This window comes from Carettochelys insculpta, chromosome 2 (genome assembly GCF_033958435.1).
Source record: "Carettochelys insculpta isolate YL-2023 chromosome 2, ASM3395843v1, whole genome shotgun sequence".
NCBI lineage: Eukaryota > Metazoa > Chordata > Testudines > Carettochelyidae > Carettochelys > Carettochelys insculpta.
Window position 1 is genome coordinate 6,329,097 of NC_134138.1, and position 12,282 is coordinate 6,341,378.

The window sequence follows — 12,282 nt, forward strand, 5'->3', positions numbered from 1 at the left end:
GTAACTAACAAAGGGGAGTTAGCAAACCCTGCGCAGTGTTGAACCCCTGCCAGTAAGATACCAGAAGAGAGGCAGCTGTTTATTAAGACAGAAGATGAATTCAACTATACCAGCAGGTGAGCTGGAGCATTCTGACCGAGACAGAATAGTCCTGGCATGTTTTAAAAAGGCTCCAGTCCCTACCAGTCAATCAAGGGAGCACAACAGAAGCATTACATCAGACCAATAAATCAGCTTAATGTATGGGGCTAGCAGTGCCTCCGATCTGATTAACCCTTTCTTGACAAATCTGCCCCACAGATGTACAAGGAATTCACAGCTTTGGATTGCTACAGGGCCAGGAAGAGATTAAATGGTCTCTTGGCCCTTGGGATCATCTACAGATCCAGGCTCCAGGAGCCACAACAAGCTGCTTTATGTTCAACTCAGTAAGGATAAAAAGAGTTTAAAACAAGGTTGCTGATTGCAACTGGCCATGCTGATGAGATTAAGATGCCAGGGTTCTCTTACAAATGCCCCTGAATACTGAGGAAGACACCATCCATCCATCCCCTTAATGACACCCACTAATCATCATTTGCTGTACTAGAAACACCCTCTGCCCCCAGTAAATTGGCAGAGGGCTGCATTGATCCTGTTCGACTCTGAGGACAGAGAATTCTAGACACTTCCCTTCACGTTCTTTCCAAGGATCCTGATGCAGAACCCAGGGCAGCTGGGGCCCTTCCAAAGTTGTCAACATGCCTAAGGTTGTTGGTTCTGGCATGTGATTCTCATAGCAGATAGCTTTGCAGCCTCCGAATCCTCCATACACACTAGCCTGAAGTGCAGGGCAAGGAGAATGAGAGCAGAACGCTGGGTTGCCAAACGAGGGTGCACTGGAGGGCATTTAATTGCACACCCTGCAGAATGGCAGGAGCAAAGTGGCACCTTCCCATCAGCAACACAGTCCTCTGCCCTCCGCTAAGCAGCCTTTCCCCAGAAATCAGCAGCAAGGCTCAGGAAGACCCAGGGGACCCAGGCCCTAAGAGGCCTTCACTAGGCATACGGCCCTACCAAACTCACCGGCCATTTTGGTCAATTCCATGGTCCCGGGATTTTTAAAATGTTAAATTTCATGATTTAAACTATTGAAACGGGAAATTTCAGGGTGCTGTAATTGTAGGGGCCCTGACCCAAAAGGAGTTGGGTGTTGGGAGCGTGGAGTCACAAGGCTATTGGAGGAAGGGGTTACAGTACTGCTTTACTCTTTCTTCTGTGCTGCTCCTGGCGATGATGTTGCCTTCAGAGCTGGGTAGCTGGAAAGGCAGCGCCATCGCCAGTGCAGGAGTAAGGACGGAAGGTATGGTTTTGCCTCCCTTACCTCTGAGCTGTGCAGGAGGCCCCAGCCCTGCAACAGCTGCCACTCCCCAGCCTCTCTGGAGGCAATGTAAAAGTAAGGGTGGCAATACCATGACCTTCAAAACTTCCTTATGGGTTAGGACTCCCAGTTAGACAAATGCTGGTCTTCCCCAGGAAATCTGTATGGGATAAAGCAAAAGCACACCGACCACCTGATTTCATAGTCCATGACACATTTTTAATGGCCATGAATTTGGTGAGGCCCTAATTAAGTACATTCACGTCTCACCTTCCTTATCTCTCAGCTCTGCCCAAGCCCCACATCTAGCCCACCGCACACTCCCTCCCTCTCACCAATCCTGGAAACCATGATCAGACTTCCTCCTGCCCCACAAACTCTTCAAACTCTTCTTCCTCAAGAACTGCAAACCCCATTCTTCCCGTCTCTGCTGTGGGGCATGTACCTGAAAGCACACGCGGGTATGGACACACAAAGGGGTAAGGAAATGACAAAGGAGGAAAGAGAGTGAACAAAAATACTAGGCCGGCCACCAAAATACTTACACCACTGGCACAAGAGACCACCCTCATTGGTAAGATATCAGTCTGTCCCCCTTGCCAAGCCTGCAGAGCGTTTGCATACATCCTAACTCTTCATTCACCTTGCAGGCTCTTCAAGGGAAAATCCTTGTCTCGGTTATCTGGGCAGCACCAAAAACATTTATGGTGCTACTGCAGGAGTTGGGAGGACTGGGGGAAGAACTACTTCATGCCCCCCCACTTCTCTATCTTCAGTGTCCTGGGCCCCCCTGCACTACTTCTGCCCAAAGACAACGTTTTGTCTTGGCTCTGTTCAGATATTTAAATCCTTGCCCTACAGTAACTGCACAAGAGGGTTGTATGAATGGATCTTGCCTGGGATTAGCAGGAGGCTGAATATAAGGTAGATTCTCTGAAGCAGAATGATTTTGGGGGCAACTTTGATGAAATCCTGGGCAGGAAATATCCAGCACTCCTGCAGCGTAGAGAGCGACGCTGCGGTGCCAGAGGGAATTCTGCAAGCCAAGCAGGGCAACAACCTCTGCACCTCATGCAAGGGCAGAATTCACCCTTTAGACCTTTATCTATCCTTGCACTGGTCCATTTTGGCTCCACGTCTGTGTGAGCGTGCTAGAAAGGCAAAGGGAAGATTCTCTGATCTCCCCCAGCTGCTCTCAAAACCCATTCCTCTGGCCCAGCGACTGCTGCACATGGATCCCCATCAGATGATTGGTCAGAGGGGTCGGGTAAGTGTGACATGTGACACAGGCCAGGGAGGTGACTTCTGAGACGTCACTGTGTTGCCAGGCTGTGCCTAAGCACAACAGTCATTTTGCATCATGATTCTGTGGGGTCCTGTCACCTTCCTTTCTTCCCAGCCGCACTCTCAACCAGAGCTCTCGCCTTGTGTCCTTAGAGCCCGTGTATTTCTTTTCACAGTGCTATGCAGCATCTCATCCAAGATTTTTGGCTACAGCTAGCAACTCTAGCTTCCTAGGTTTTTGGGGCACCTGAACAGAGGCACCTCAAATCCTGGAAGGGGGTTGATTTCCAGAAAGCACCACACAGTTGCCCCTGAAAATCAGGCCCCTTTAAAGGTGTCAGTTTGGGCACCCAAAACCTACAAGGCATGACTGAAAGTCTTGGCCCTAACTTTCACCCTCAGCGGCGAGACAACATACACAGATACCAAAGCTCTCACAGCCATACTTCAATGGAGGGCTAGCAATATACCCAAAAGAAACTCTTGCTATTGTTATAGCAGCATTTCCCTCCTGGCTGCACACAGAGGCCCACCAGTAATGGACAACTCTGTCTGGTTCCTCCAGAAAATAATCCAGTTTTAGCCAATTAAACAAACAAGGGGCTTGAAGCTGCTAATTAGCATCCCATCTGGCACAGATTTGGGGGAGGCAGGGGTAATCTGTGTTTTACAGCCAATAAAAGCTGAGAGGGGAAAGAAATGGAAGTCCCTCTCTCTCTCTCTCTCCCCCCAGCAAAGCTTGTGCTGAGGCAACAGCCCATGTGTGCTAATCATGGTGAAATTTCATCTTTTAATTACTTGGTTGTTGGAAAAAGCCCCACATGAAACGAAGAGACAACACAGGCAGCTGTTGCAAGATGTGCTACTGGCATTCAGAAGACAGAAAAGGCCCTCTACTTGTTAGCGGTAAGGCTGCACAGACCTCCCAACTGGTGGGAGGGGGACAGTCGCCCACTTGCAGATGGAGTGGCTGTCACTAAAAAAACCTATATTTTCTCTCCTGTTTTACTGAAGCTTGCATCCAGGGTGCTAATCCAGCTGGCAGAGGGTCAGAACTGATCAGCATCAAACCTCTGTCCTGTTTACAGAAATAGCTGCTCACAAAGCGAGCCACCAAGTCCCAGTGACCTCTCCATCCTGGTTTGGATTTGGTTAGTCATTCACCCGGGTGCATGGGAACGAGCACTCCCAGTGCTATGTGGAAATTAAAAAGGAGTGACCACGTGTCTAACGAGCCAAACGCAGGCCTGGGAGGCAAGCACTCCCGAGTTTAATTTATCTGGAACAATGATTTAGAACTTGGGCAAATCCCTTCCCTATCCATAAAGTGGACATGCAACTTACTCACCTCTGAGGAATGGTTGTTATTAGGCTGGTCAGCACCCTTCTCCCAGACTTCACATACAGCACTTTGCAGGTGTATATACCAGCATACAGGAAGGGTCACTGGGACTACACAAGAATGTGAAGTATCAGAGAGGGAGCCGGGTTAGTCTATATCTTCAAAAACAACAAGAAGTCCTGTGGCACCTTATAGACTAACAGATATTTTGGAGCATAAGCTTTCGTGGGCAAAGACCTGCTTCGGCACATCTGCCGAAGCAGGTCTTTGCCCACGAAAGCTTATGCTCCAAAATATCTGTTAGTCTATAAGGTGCCACAGGACTTCTTGTTGTTTTTGAAGAATGTGAAGCTCATTCAGTGGCATAGGGTTACAACAAAAAAAGGCACTGCCAGCTGTGTAGTGAAGTCTGATCTCTTATTTTTAAATCCCGTGGCCAAAAAGGGACGTTAAATTGTGACCAGGCCAGAGAGTCTGTGCAAATGAATTCCTCTTGTGTGATCAATGCAAATGAAGCTAAACTACAGGCAGTGCTTTTTTCATGCTGGTACTTGCCAGTACTGAGTACCGGCACCTCAGCAGCCCCAGCCATGGGACTGGCTGGGGGAAAGGGGATGGGGAGCAGCCCGAGCACCAGCACCTCTGTTTTTGTTTTAAAAAGAAAAAAAAAAAAGGCACTGGGTTACAGGGCTAGCGGAAGACACATTTGAAGATGATTTTTATAGCTGGCTGCGCAGGCTGAAAGTTACAAACTCAGCCTCTGCAGGCATCTGACTCTGCTCTCAGCGCCCCATCAGGTCTGCCAACAGCCAGCGAAAGCAAGAACCTCTTCAAGGGGGAGGTTCGGACTCTTGATGGTATCAGAATGGATGAGTCGCTAACTAGGCTCCGCGCTGGTCTGAGGATAGCTTCATGCAAGGAGCGCCAACTCTTCTTAAACTGAGGCCAAATTACAGCAGAGCACTTGAGGCTGCCTCGCACAGTGAACAACGCTGTCTCTTACACGTAGCTTGTCATTTGTAGCGTATAGCCGTGTCATCCGCAGGGCAATGGAGAGGCAAGGTGGGTGAAGAGATAGCTTTTGTTGCTCCCATTTCTGTTGGTGAGAGAGAGAAACTTTAAAGTCCGCACAGAGCTCTTCTTCCGACCTTTCCCAGACCTGCAGAACAATGCCTCGTGTGCCCGAAAGTATGTCTTGCTCACCAACAGAAGCTGACTCAGTAAAAGACAATACCACACCCACCTTGCCCGTCTCACGCTGTAAGGCATTTGGAACAGGTGTTGTCGGTCTGTTCTGCATTTGTGCAGTGCCTAGCACAAAGAGGTTCCTCAGGCTAGCACAATGCAAATCACAGAAGATAGGAATACACAGTAATAACCCATGCTTTTAGCAAAGCACCATTTCAACCCCTGCAGACAGGGCACTGCTGAATTGAGCCCTGGTCCCAGTTGAAATCTTAAGCTGTCCAAAGTGGGGGAAAGGTGGGGAAAGTATCAGTTCAGTCTTTATACATACTACATGTAATGCCAACAGACCCAAGTTGCTGGCACTAGGGATTGAACCTGTGATCATAGGGGCTAAAGCCCTATGCTCTACTGCATGAGCTAAAGGTCACCTTATTTCTAGCTCATGTGATAAAGAACAGGGCTTTAGTCCCTATGGTAGCAGGTTCAATTCCTGGTTCCAGCCACACAGGTGTGTCGGCGTTACAACTGGGGGCTTGCCTGGGAAGAACTGCTGGAAGGTCTCAGAAGCTCAGGATGCACTTCCTCAGCCCAGGGAAGCATGTAGTACCCAGAGGCACTGAGACCTCTTACTAGGGTGAGTGAAGTCTCTGCTCTACAGCCTTGGCTGCATGCCAGCTGGCCTTTAGTTCATATAGTAGAGCACAGGGCTTTAGGCCCTATGACCACAGATTCAATCCCTGGTGCCTGAATCTGTCAGCATTACATACAGAACCAACAATGCTGACAAATCAGACGACCCTTCCACGTAATCCTTGAGACTCAAAATGGCAAATATTTGGCAGGAAATGAGTGTGCTCTGTTACTCAGTGGTATTCTTCCAGCAGGGCAGGTAGCGTTTTAAAGCTCTGAAACGAACTGGGGCGGGCAGGCGGGCCAGCCGGGGCGGGGGAGGGTTGTTCAAAGCAAACAGGGAGTTTTAAATGATACTCAGAAATACAAACTAAAGTGATTGCAACTGGTGCATTAATCTCTCCTTAATTTTTGGAGCCTACAGATTAAGCCCATTAAGAGCTCACATACTGTGAATGTCAATCAAGGCTAAAAGGAACATGGAACAGAACAGTCCTTGATGCTGCTATCCAATCCGGAAATCTAACACCCACTAACTAACAGAGCTAACATCCTTAAGAGATGCCTTAATGTGAACATGATGCTCTGAAGAACTGCTTCATTGAAAGTCAAACAACACATCAGTTCTCCATCCCACCTTCGGATGACTACAAGGTTGCTTAAGCCATCTGGACAGCGAGTCCATGTGAGAGCGCGCTCAGCTTTGATATTAGATAGAGAGCCCGAAAAGAGGAAACAAAGTGCTTTCTCCTGGGCTACTTTGGACTGTGCTAGCCACAAGGGAGAGAAAATCCTCCCATTCCCAATTCGGAGAGCCAGCTCTAGAGAATGGACTGGGACTAAGCTCTCTGTCCTTGTCTACCCTAAGAGGGGAAGTTCTGCAGAAAGCCATTGCTTAGAACACCTTGAGTTTTCACTGTGTGCACACTTCCCACCTGAATAACCGCATAGAGAATTTCACAAGTCAGCTTGTAATGGAAGTAAGTAACTCAGCTGGATGCAGTTAGTCTTCAACAGTTTTTGCTTAGTGCAGGGATTCCCAACCTATGGGTCGGGACCCAAAAAGGAGTTGCCATTAGATTTTCTGAGGGTCACCAGCTGGGCAGCCCTGAGCCATATGTGGCTCTTTAAGGAGCCATTTGCAGCTCCCAATGCTCCCAGTCCCTGCCCTGCTGCGCTGAAACGGAACTCAATGTAATTGGTTTAATGGCCGGCAGGAGGGATCCTGCCCTTAACCCAATTGAACTGAGTCCCCTTTCAACATGGCAGGGCAGGGAACTGCCTGTGCTGGAGGTGGGAGAAAGGAGTAGGAGGGTTCGGGGGAGCCACGTGGAGGAGGTGGTGGCGGCCTGGTGAAGGACCAGCAGGGGGCTGCAGTAGCGCACATGCGAAGTAGATGGGGGAGCAGTTTGAGGCTGCAAGAGGTTTAAGCCTGGGGGCAGGAGGAGCAGTTTGGGGGTAGCAGAGGTTTAAACCTGGGAGGGTGAGGGGCTGCAAGGGGCTTAAGCCAGGGGCGAGGGAAGAGAATCAAGATTTAAAAAAATACATATATTCCTGGGGAGAACCACCCACCCCAGGTTTTGAATTGCCTTGGGTCACAAAGTCTTACTGAATTGTCAAAATAGGTTGCTGTCTCGAAAAGGTGTGGAACCGCTGGCCTAGAGCAACCAGGAAGTCATCAATGTTGTAGCAAATTAGCCATCCCTCCCTACTCCATTTCCTAAGGCAGTGCATTGCGTCTGGGGGACAAAAACGCAATGGCTCAACTACAGTTCTAAGATGCACGGTACACAGAATCGCTGGACACCCTTGCCATGTCTTGTCTGTACTTGCAATATTCTCTTCCCGTACATGAAGCCTCCAACTCCCCTGCCTTTAGAGACCAAGGGGGCCTTGTGGTGCAAGACCTGTGCCTGAAACCAACTCAACTTCCCGATGAGACAGAAAACCCAAATAAACAAACTCCTACAGCCCCGAACAAAACATTTTTAATATGTACATAAAGCTCAGAAAGCCAAAAAAACACCCAACTGGCCCCAACATGGGCAACTGATGCCAAGGCTGTTATCATCAGATCCTGGCAAGATGCAGGCTCAATGAGAAGGCAGCAGTGACTGACAGAGCCCCAGGCTGCTGGAGCCTGAAACGTGTTCCTATTTTCCTCTTGCTGCGAGAGTCCCATTAGTCTTGCATGGCTTTGTGAGAAGCAAGAGGAGAATATGAAAGTGGAGATTTCCTCCTCTGTTTTTTTTTTTAATATCTAGTTTTGCCATTAACGAGAAATCAAAGCAAATATTGATAATTTGTTATACAAAGTCCTAATGGAAGCAGCTGAGCATATTTCAAGAGACAATATTACAGCACAGAAAAAATTTCAACAGATCGTCAGCCTTCTGTCTGAAGTGCAATTTTTACAACCTCCAAAATGCACACATAATGCATGCATAATCACTCCCATAAATGGTCATTTGCTACAGTCTTACCCGGCCCATGCTCAGCACAAAAGAGATCTAAAAAAATTAAACAGACGCTGGAGAGGCAGCAGAGTCCAAAGGACCGAGAACAAGGAAATGCCTGCATTCTGTTACCAGCCCAAATACCAAACCGCCTCCAGCCCAGAGGGCCGAATGCCTCGCTCTAACCACTGTTATGTTTACAATGCTAGTGCCTACGGCTTACCCAGACCAAGCCCTCACTGGGGTCAGTACTATACAAACACTGTAGTACTGTAAACAATTCCTCTCCCAAAGAGCTTCCATTCTATATAGCCAGCAGGTAACATTATCCTCCTTACGGTAGGGAGCCAAAGTTGACAAAGTAGGCTGAAAAGGAATAAAGAGATCAGGTGTTCTTTCAATACCTTCCCCACACAGTTGCTCCCAAACAGTGTCCCCCACCCTACACACAATATGGCCATGTTTACAGTTCAGTCAGTCACTCTCTGAGGACAAATCCCCATTACTGTAGATAAATTTCAGTTACCTGTAGTGGAGAAGTTGACCTTCTGCATTGTAATCCCGATATATTTCATATTCTTTCTCAAACACTCCAGGAGGTGAAGAACTGCAACAGAGGAATGGGGAAGGAGTACATTAGCAAGGACAGCAATTCACATAAATCTTTTAGTTTGGGGGTGCCAGGTGCACCCTCATCCCCATTCACAGATGTTTGCCTCCAATCCCCACCAGCCAGGGGGCCACACGCACAATCCTTCTCTCTCAAGTGGCTCTGTTCCCACCATTTAGCCATCTGTGAACTGTAATAAGTTTCTAACCTCCTGGAACTGATCTCAACCGACGCTCCCTCAAAATCCCAAATATATCATGTTTTCCCCGAACACTAACAACATGGTAGGAAAAGCTCCAACAAGGCATGCTCATAACAAAACACCTCCCGATCTTGTCCCATGACCCTTGTCCCTCTCAGACCACTTCCCTTCCCAGGGCTTGGCACCTTATACCCATTTAGTTGGGGTTGGTCCTGCTTTGAGTAGGGTGCTGGACTTGATGACCTCCTGAGGGCTCTTCCAACCCTATGAGTCTATGATTTATTGAAAGCCATGGCATGGCATAGCACGGTACTCCATAAGATGCTCATTGCAAGGAATGTATAAAGTTTGTGTGCCATCAGCACCTACGTAAATAAAATAGTTTGTAACTTATTGTAAACTCTGCAGGACTAGGGATCTTCATTTGGTTTTTGTTTTTAATTCACTTACACCTGTAGAGAGCCTGCTCATTGTTTTGTTAGTTAGGTGACTTTTCAGAGGAGAACTACTATGCAAAAAATCTACTTACTACTCGGTAAAGTCTGCTTTCCTCCCGCATCTCTCCATGTGTCAGATCTACCGACTTCCCTGGACTGGACAATGTTACTGCTTTTTCACTACTTTTTGCCCTACAGCGTCAAAACAACTAAGAGGGGACTGGCAAGTTGACTCCTTGGGCAATAAGCAAGACGACTATGCACCAAGTCCCTCTCATCCACGCAGACCACGGCTGGTGTCTCTGAGGAACCGATGAAGCCCACAGAACATTCACTGCTGGCAATGATATCCACAAAGGAAAGAACCCAGCTTGCTTTTCAGATTCTGGAGGGAGTTGACGGGCCTGGCAATTAGAAGACACCAACACTCTACTCTGAGTAGACTTGATATGGAATCGTTAGCCACGTCTACACTAGTCCCTTCCTTTTGGAAGGGGCATGGTAATGAGCGAGGTCAGAAGATGCTAATGAGGCGCTGCAGTGACTATGCAGCGCCTCATTAGCACAACTGTGGCCACAGCGATTCTAAAGGAATAAGGAGCTTTTGAAGACGGGGGCGGGGGGGGGGGCTTTCGAAAGGCCCCTGTCTACACGGGTGGTGTGCTATTCGAAAGCAGCACTTTCAAATCACCGCAACTGCCATTATATTAAATGAGGCGCTGCATATTCATGGTAGTACCTCATTAGAATCTTCCGACCTCACTCATTACCATGCCCCTTTCGAAACGAAGGGGCTAGTGTTGACGCAGCCATTAAGAGAACAGCCCTGGAGCCTTGTAATGCCATTTTTGAAGCGCTGCTTTCCACATTAGCGCATTTTAAAGCCTCTCTCTCGCACACAAAGTGTTAGGAAAATATCACAGAGGTAGCCGTGTTAGTCTGTATCTTCGAGAACAACAAGAAGTCCTGTGGCACCTTATAGACTAACAGATATTTTGGGGCATAAGCTTTCATGGGCAAAGATCTGCTTTGTGTTTTCTATATTGCATATTATCTGACAAAGCAGGTCGTTGCCGACAACAGCTTTTGCTCCAAAATATCTGTTAGTCTATAAGGTACCACAGGACTTCTTGTTGTTTGGAAAATGTTATACAAGGTCAAAGGTCAGTCATCCCTTGACATTCTTCAGACTCCTGCTTCACGTTCCTCCGGGCTGGACACAAAGCAGAGATGCAATGCCTCTGCAGACTCTAGATTTCGATTACCTGAGCTATCTTCGTCTAAAGCAGCACTGACATTCTGATATAAATGTGCACACATGACTCAGCGCAAATGAGCTACACCTCCAGCTTTGCTTAGCCAGCATCTTTAATGGCACGGGGGAGTAGGGGGACTCACCTCCGCTTAACAACCCTCTGTAATGGGCCGCCTAAATCACAAGGCTTATTTATAGAACACTCAGCAATTTATCCACACCGAACAAAAGGCTGGACATTTATTTTTTTAGATCCTTGCACAACAAAGCACAATGCTAGAAAAATGACTTTTCTGATCAATTCGCAAAAAGATGTGGTGTGAAAACACACACACACGCACACCCCTGAGTTTAGATTAGATGCTGGTTTCAGAAAGAAGAAAAAAGCCATCTTCCTAACAGGATAGAACACAAATTTTATTCAGCAAAGTGGCAATAAAATTAAGCTCCTGTCAAAGCTAATTTTAATGAGGCTTCTGAGCCTCCAAATTATGACTTGCACAAGCACGGTGTTGAATCATTTAATCCCTTTTCTCTCTCTCGGTAACACAAGCACGTGTTCTGCTTGCCTCTCTCTCTCTCGATATTCAGCCTATTCTGCAGTCCTTGCAGATATCTGTTCTTGTGTTCGGTTCTGAATCCAAATCCAAGAACTACAGTAACTCCTCCAAAATGAATTGCGACCTCATTTCACACAAATTTACTGAGGCTTAGGTTAGGCAGCTTCAGAAGGCCGGCATGTAATTGGGGGCAGGTCTACACTACGAGGAGAGGCCAATCTAAGCGATGCAATTTAAGCTACATTAGTAACATAACTCAGATCAACCTAGCTCAGATCTATTTACTGTAGGCTCCACACTGAAAAAGCTCTTCTGTTCACTCCTTTTACTCATTTCGTTTGGATGGAGTATTGGAGTCAACAGAACAGCGATCAGCAGTCAATTTAGTGGGTCTTTAGTGGACTCACTAAATCATGGCTATAAAAAGCGGGCAGCCGGCGAAGACCCACGTGAAGCTAGCTACCTCCTGCAAAGGTGAGTGAGTGTGGGTTGTGGGGAAGGAGAATGGGGTTATACGGGGGGCCGGGGGTGTCTGGCTCAGGTGAGGGGGATCGGGTAAGAGCAAAGGGCTCGTGGTGCCTGGCGTTGTGGGAGAGGATGGGAGGGGCTCAGGTGGGCAGCTCACAGGGCTCGCAGGGCTCAGGCAGCTGACCAGCTTGCTGGACTCATGGGGCTTGGGTGGCTGGCCCCAGCATTGCAGGGCTCAGGTAGCTTAGGCTGGCAACTGGCCCTGGCAGTGCATGGCTTGGGAGGCTCAGGCTGGCGGGTGGGAAGTTGGCCCCAGCAGCATGGGGCTTGGGTGGCTTGGGATGGTGGGTGGGCAGCTGGCCCTGGCATTGTGGGGCTCGGGCGGCTGGCCCGTTGCTGGGGCAGGCAACCTGTGGGTGGGCGACTGGTCCCGGCTTTGTGGGTATCAGGCAGGCAGACAGCTGGCCCAGTGGTGGGGGGCTTGGGCAGC

The 12,282-nt window shown here is 48.3% G+C and overlaps 1 protein-coding gene across 6 annotated transcripts in view; it reads right to left on the reverse strand.

Moving 5' to 3' along the window:
- ARHGAP39 (Rho GTPase activating protein 39) overlaps positions 1 to 12,282 on the reverse strand; it is a 369,615-nt gene that overhangs the window by 175,685 nt on the left and 181,648 nt on the right. For all 6 annotated transcript variants that reach the window (XM_074986536.1, XM_074986535.1, XM_074986534.1 and 3 more), the window contains one exon: positions 8,787 to 8,867. In XM_074986536.1, the coding sequence (XP_074842637.1) occupies positions 8,787 to 8,867 (81 nt within the window). The remainder of the gene's footprint in view (positions 1 to 8,786; positions 8,868 to 12,282) is intronic.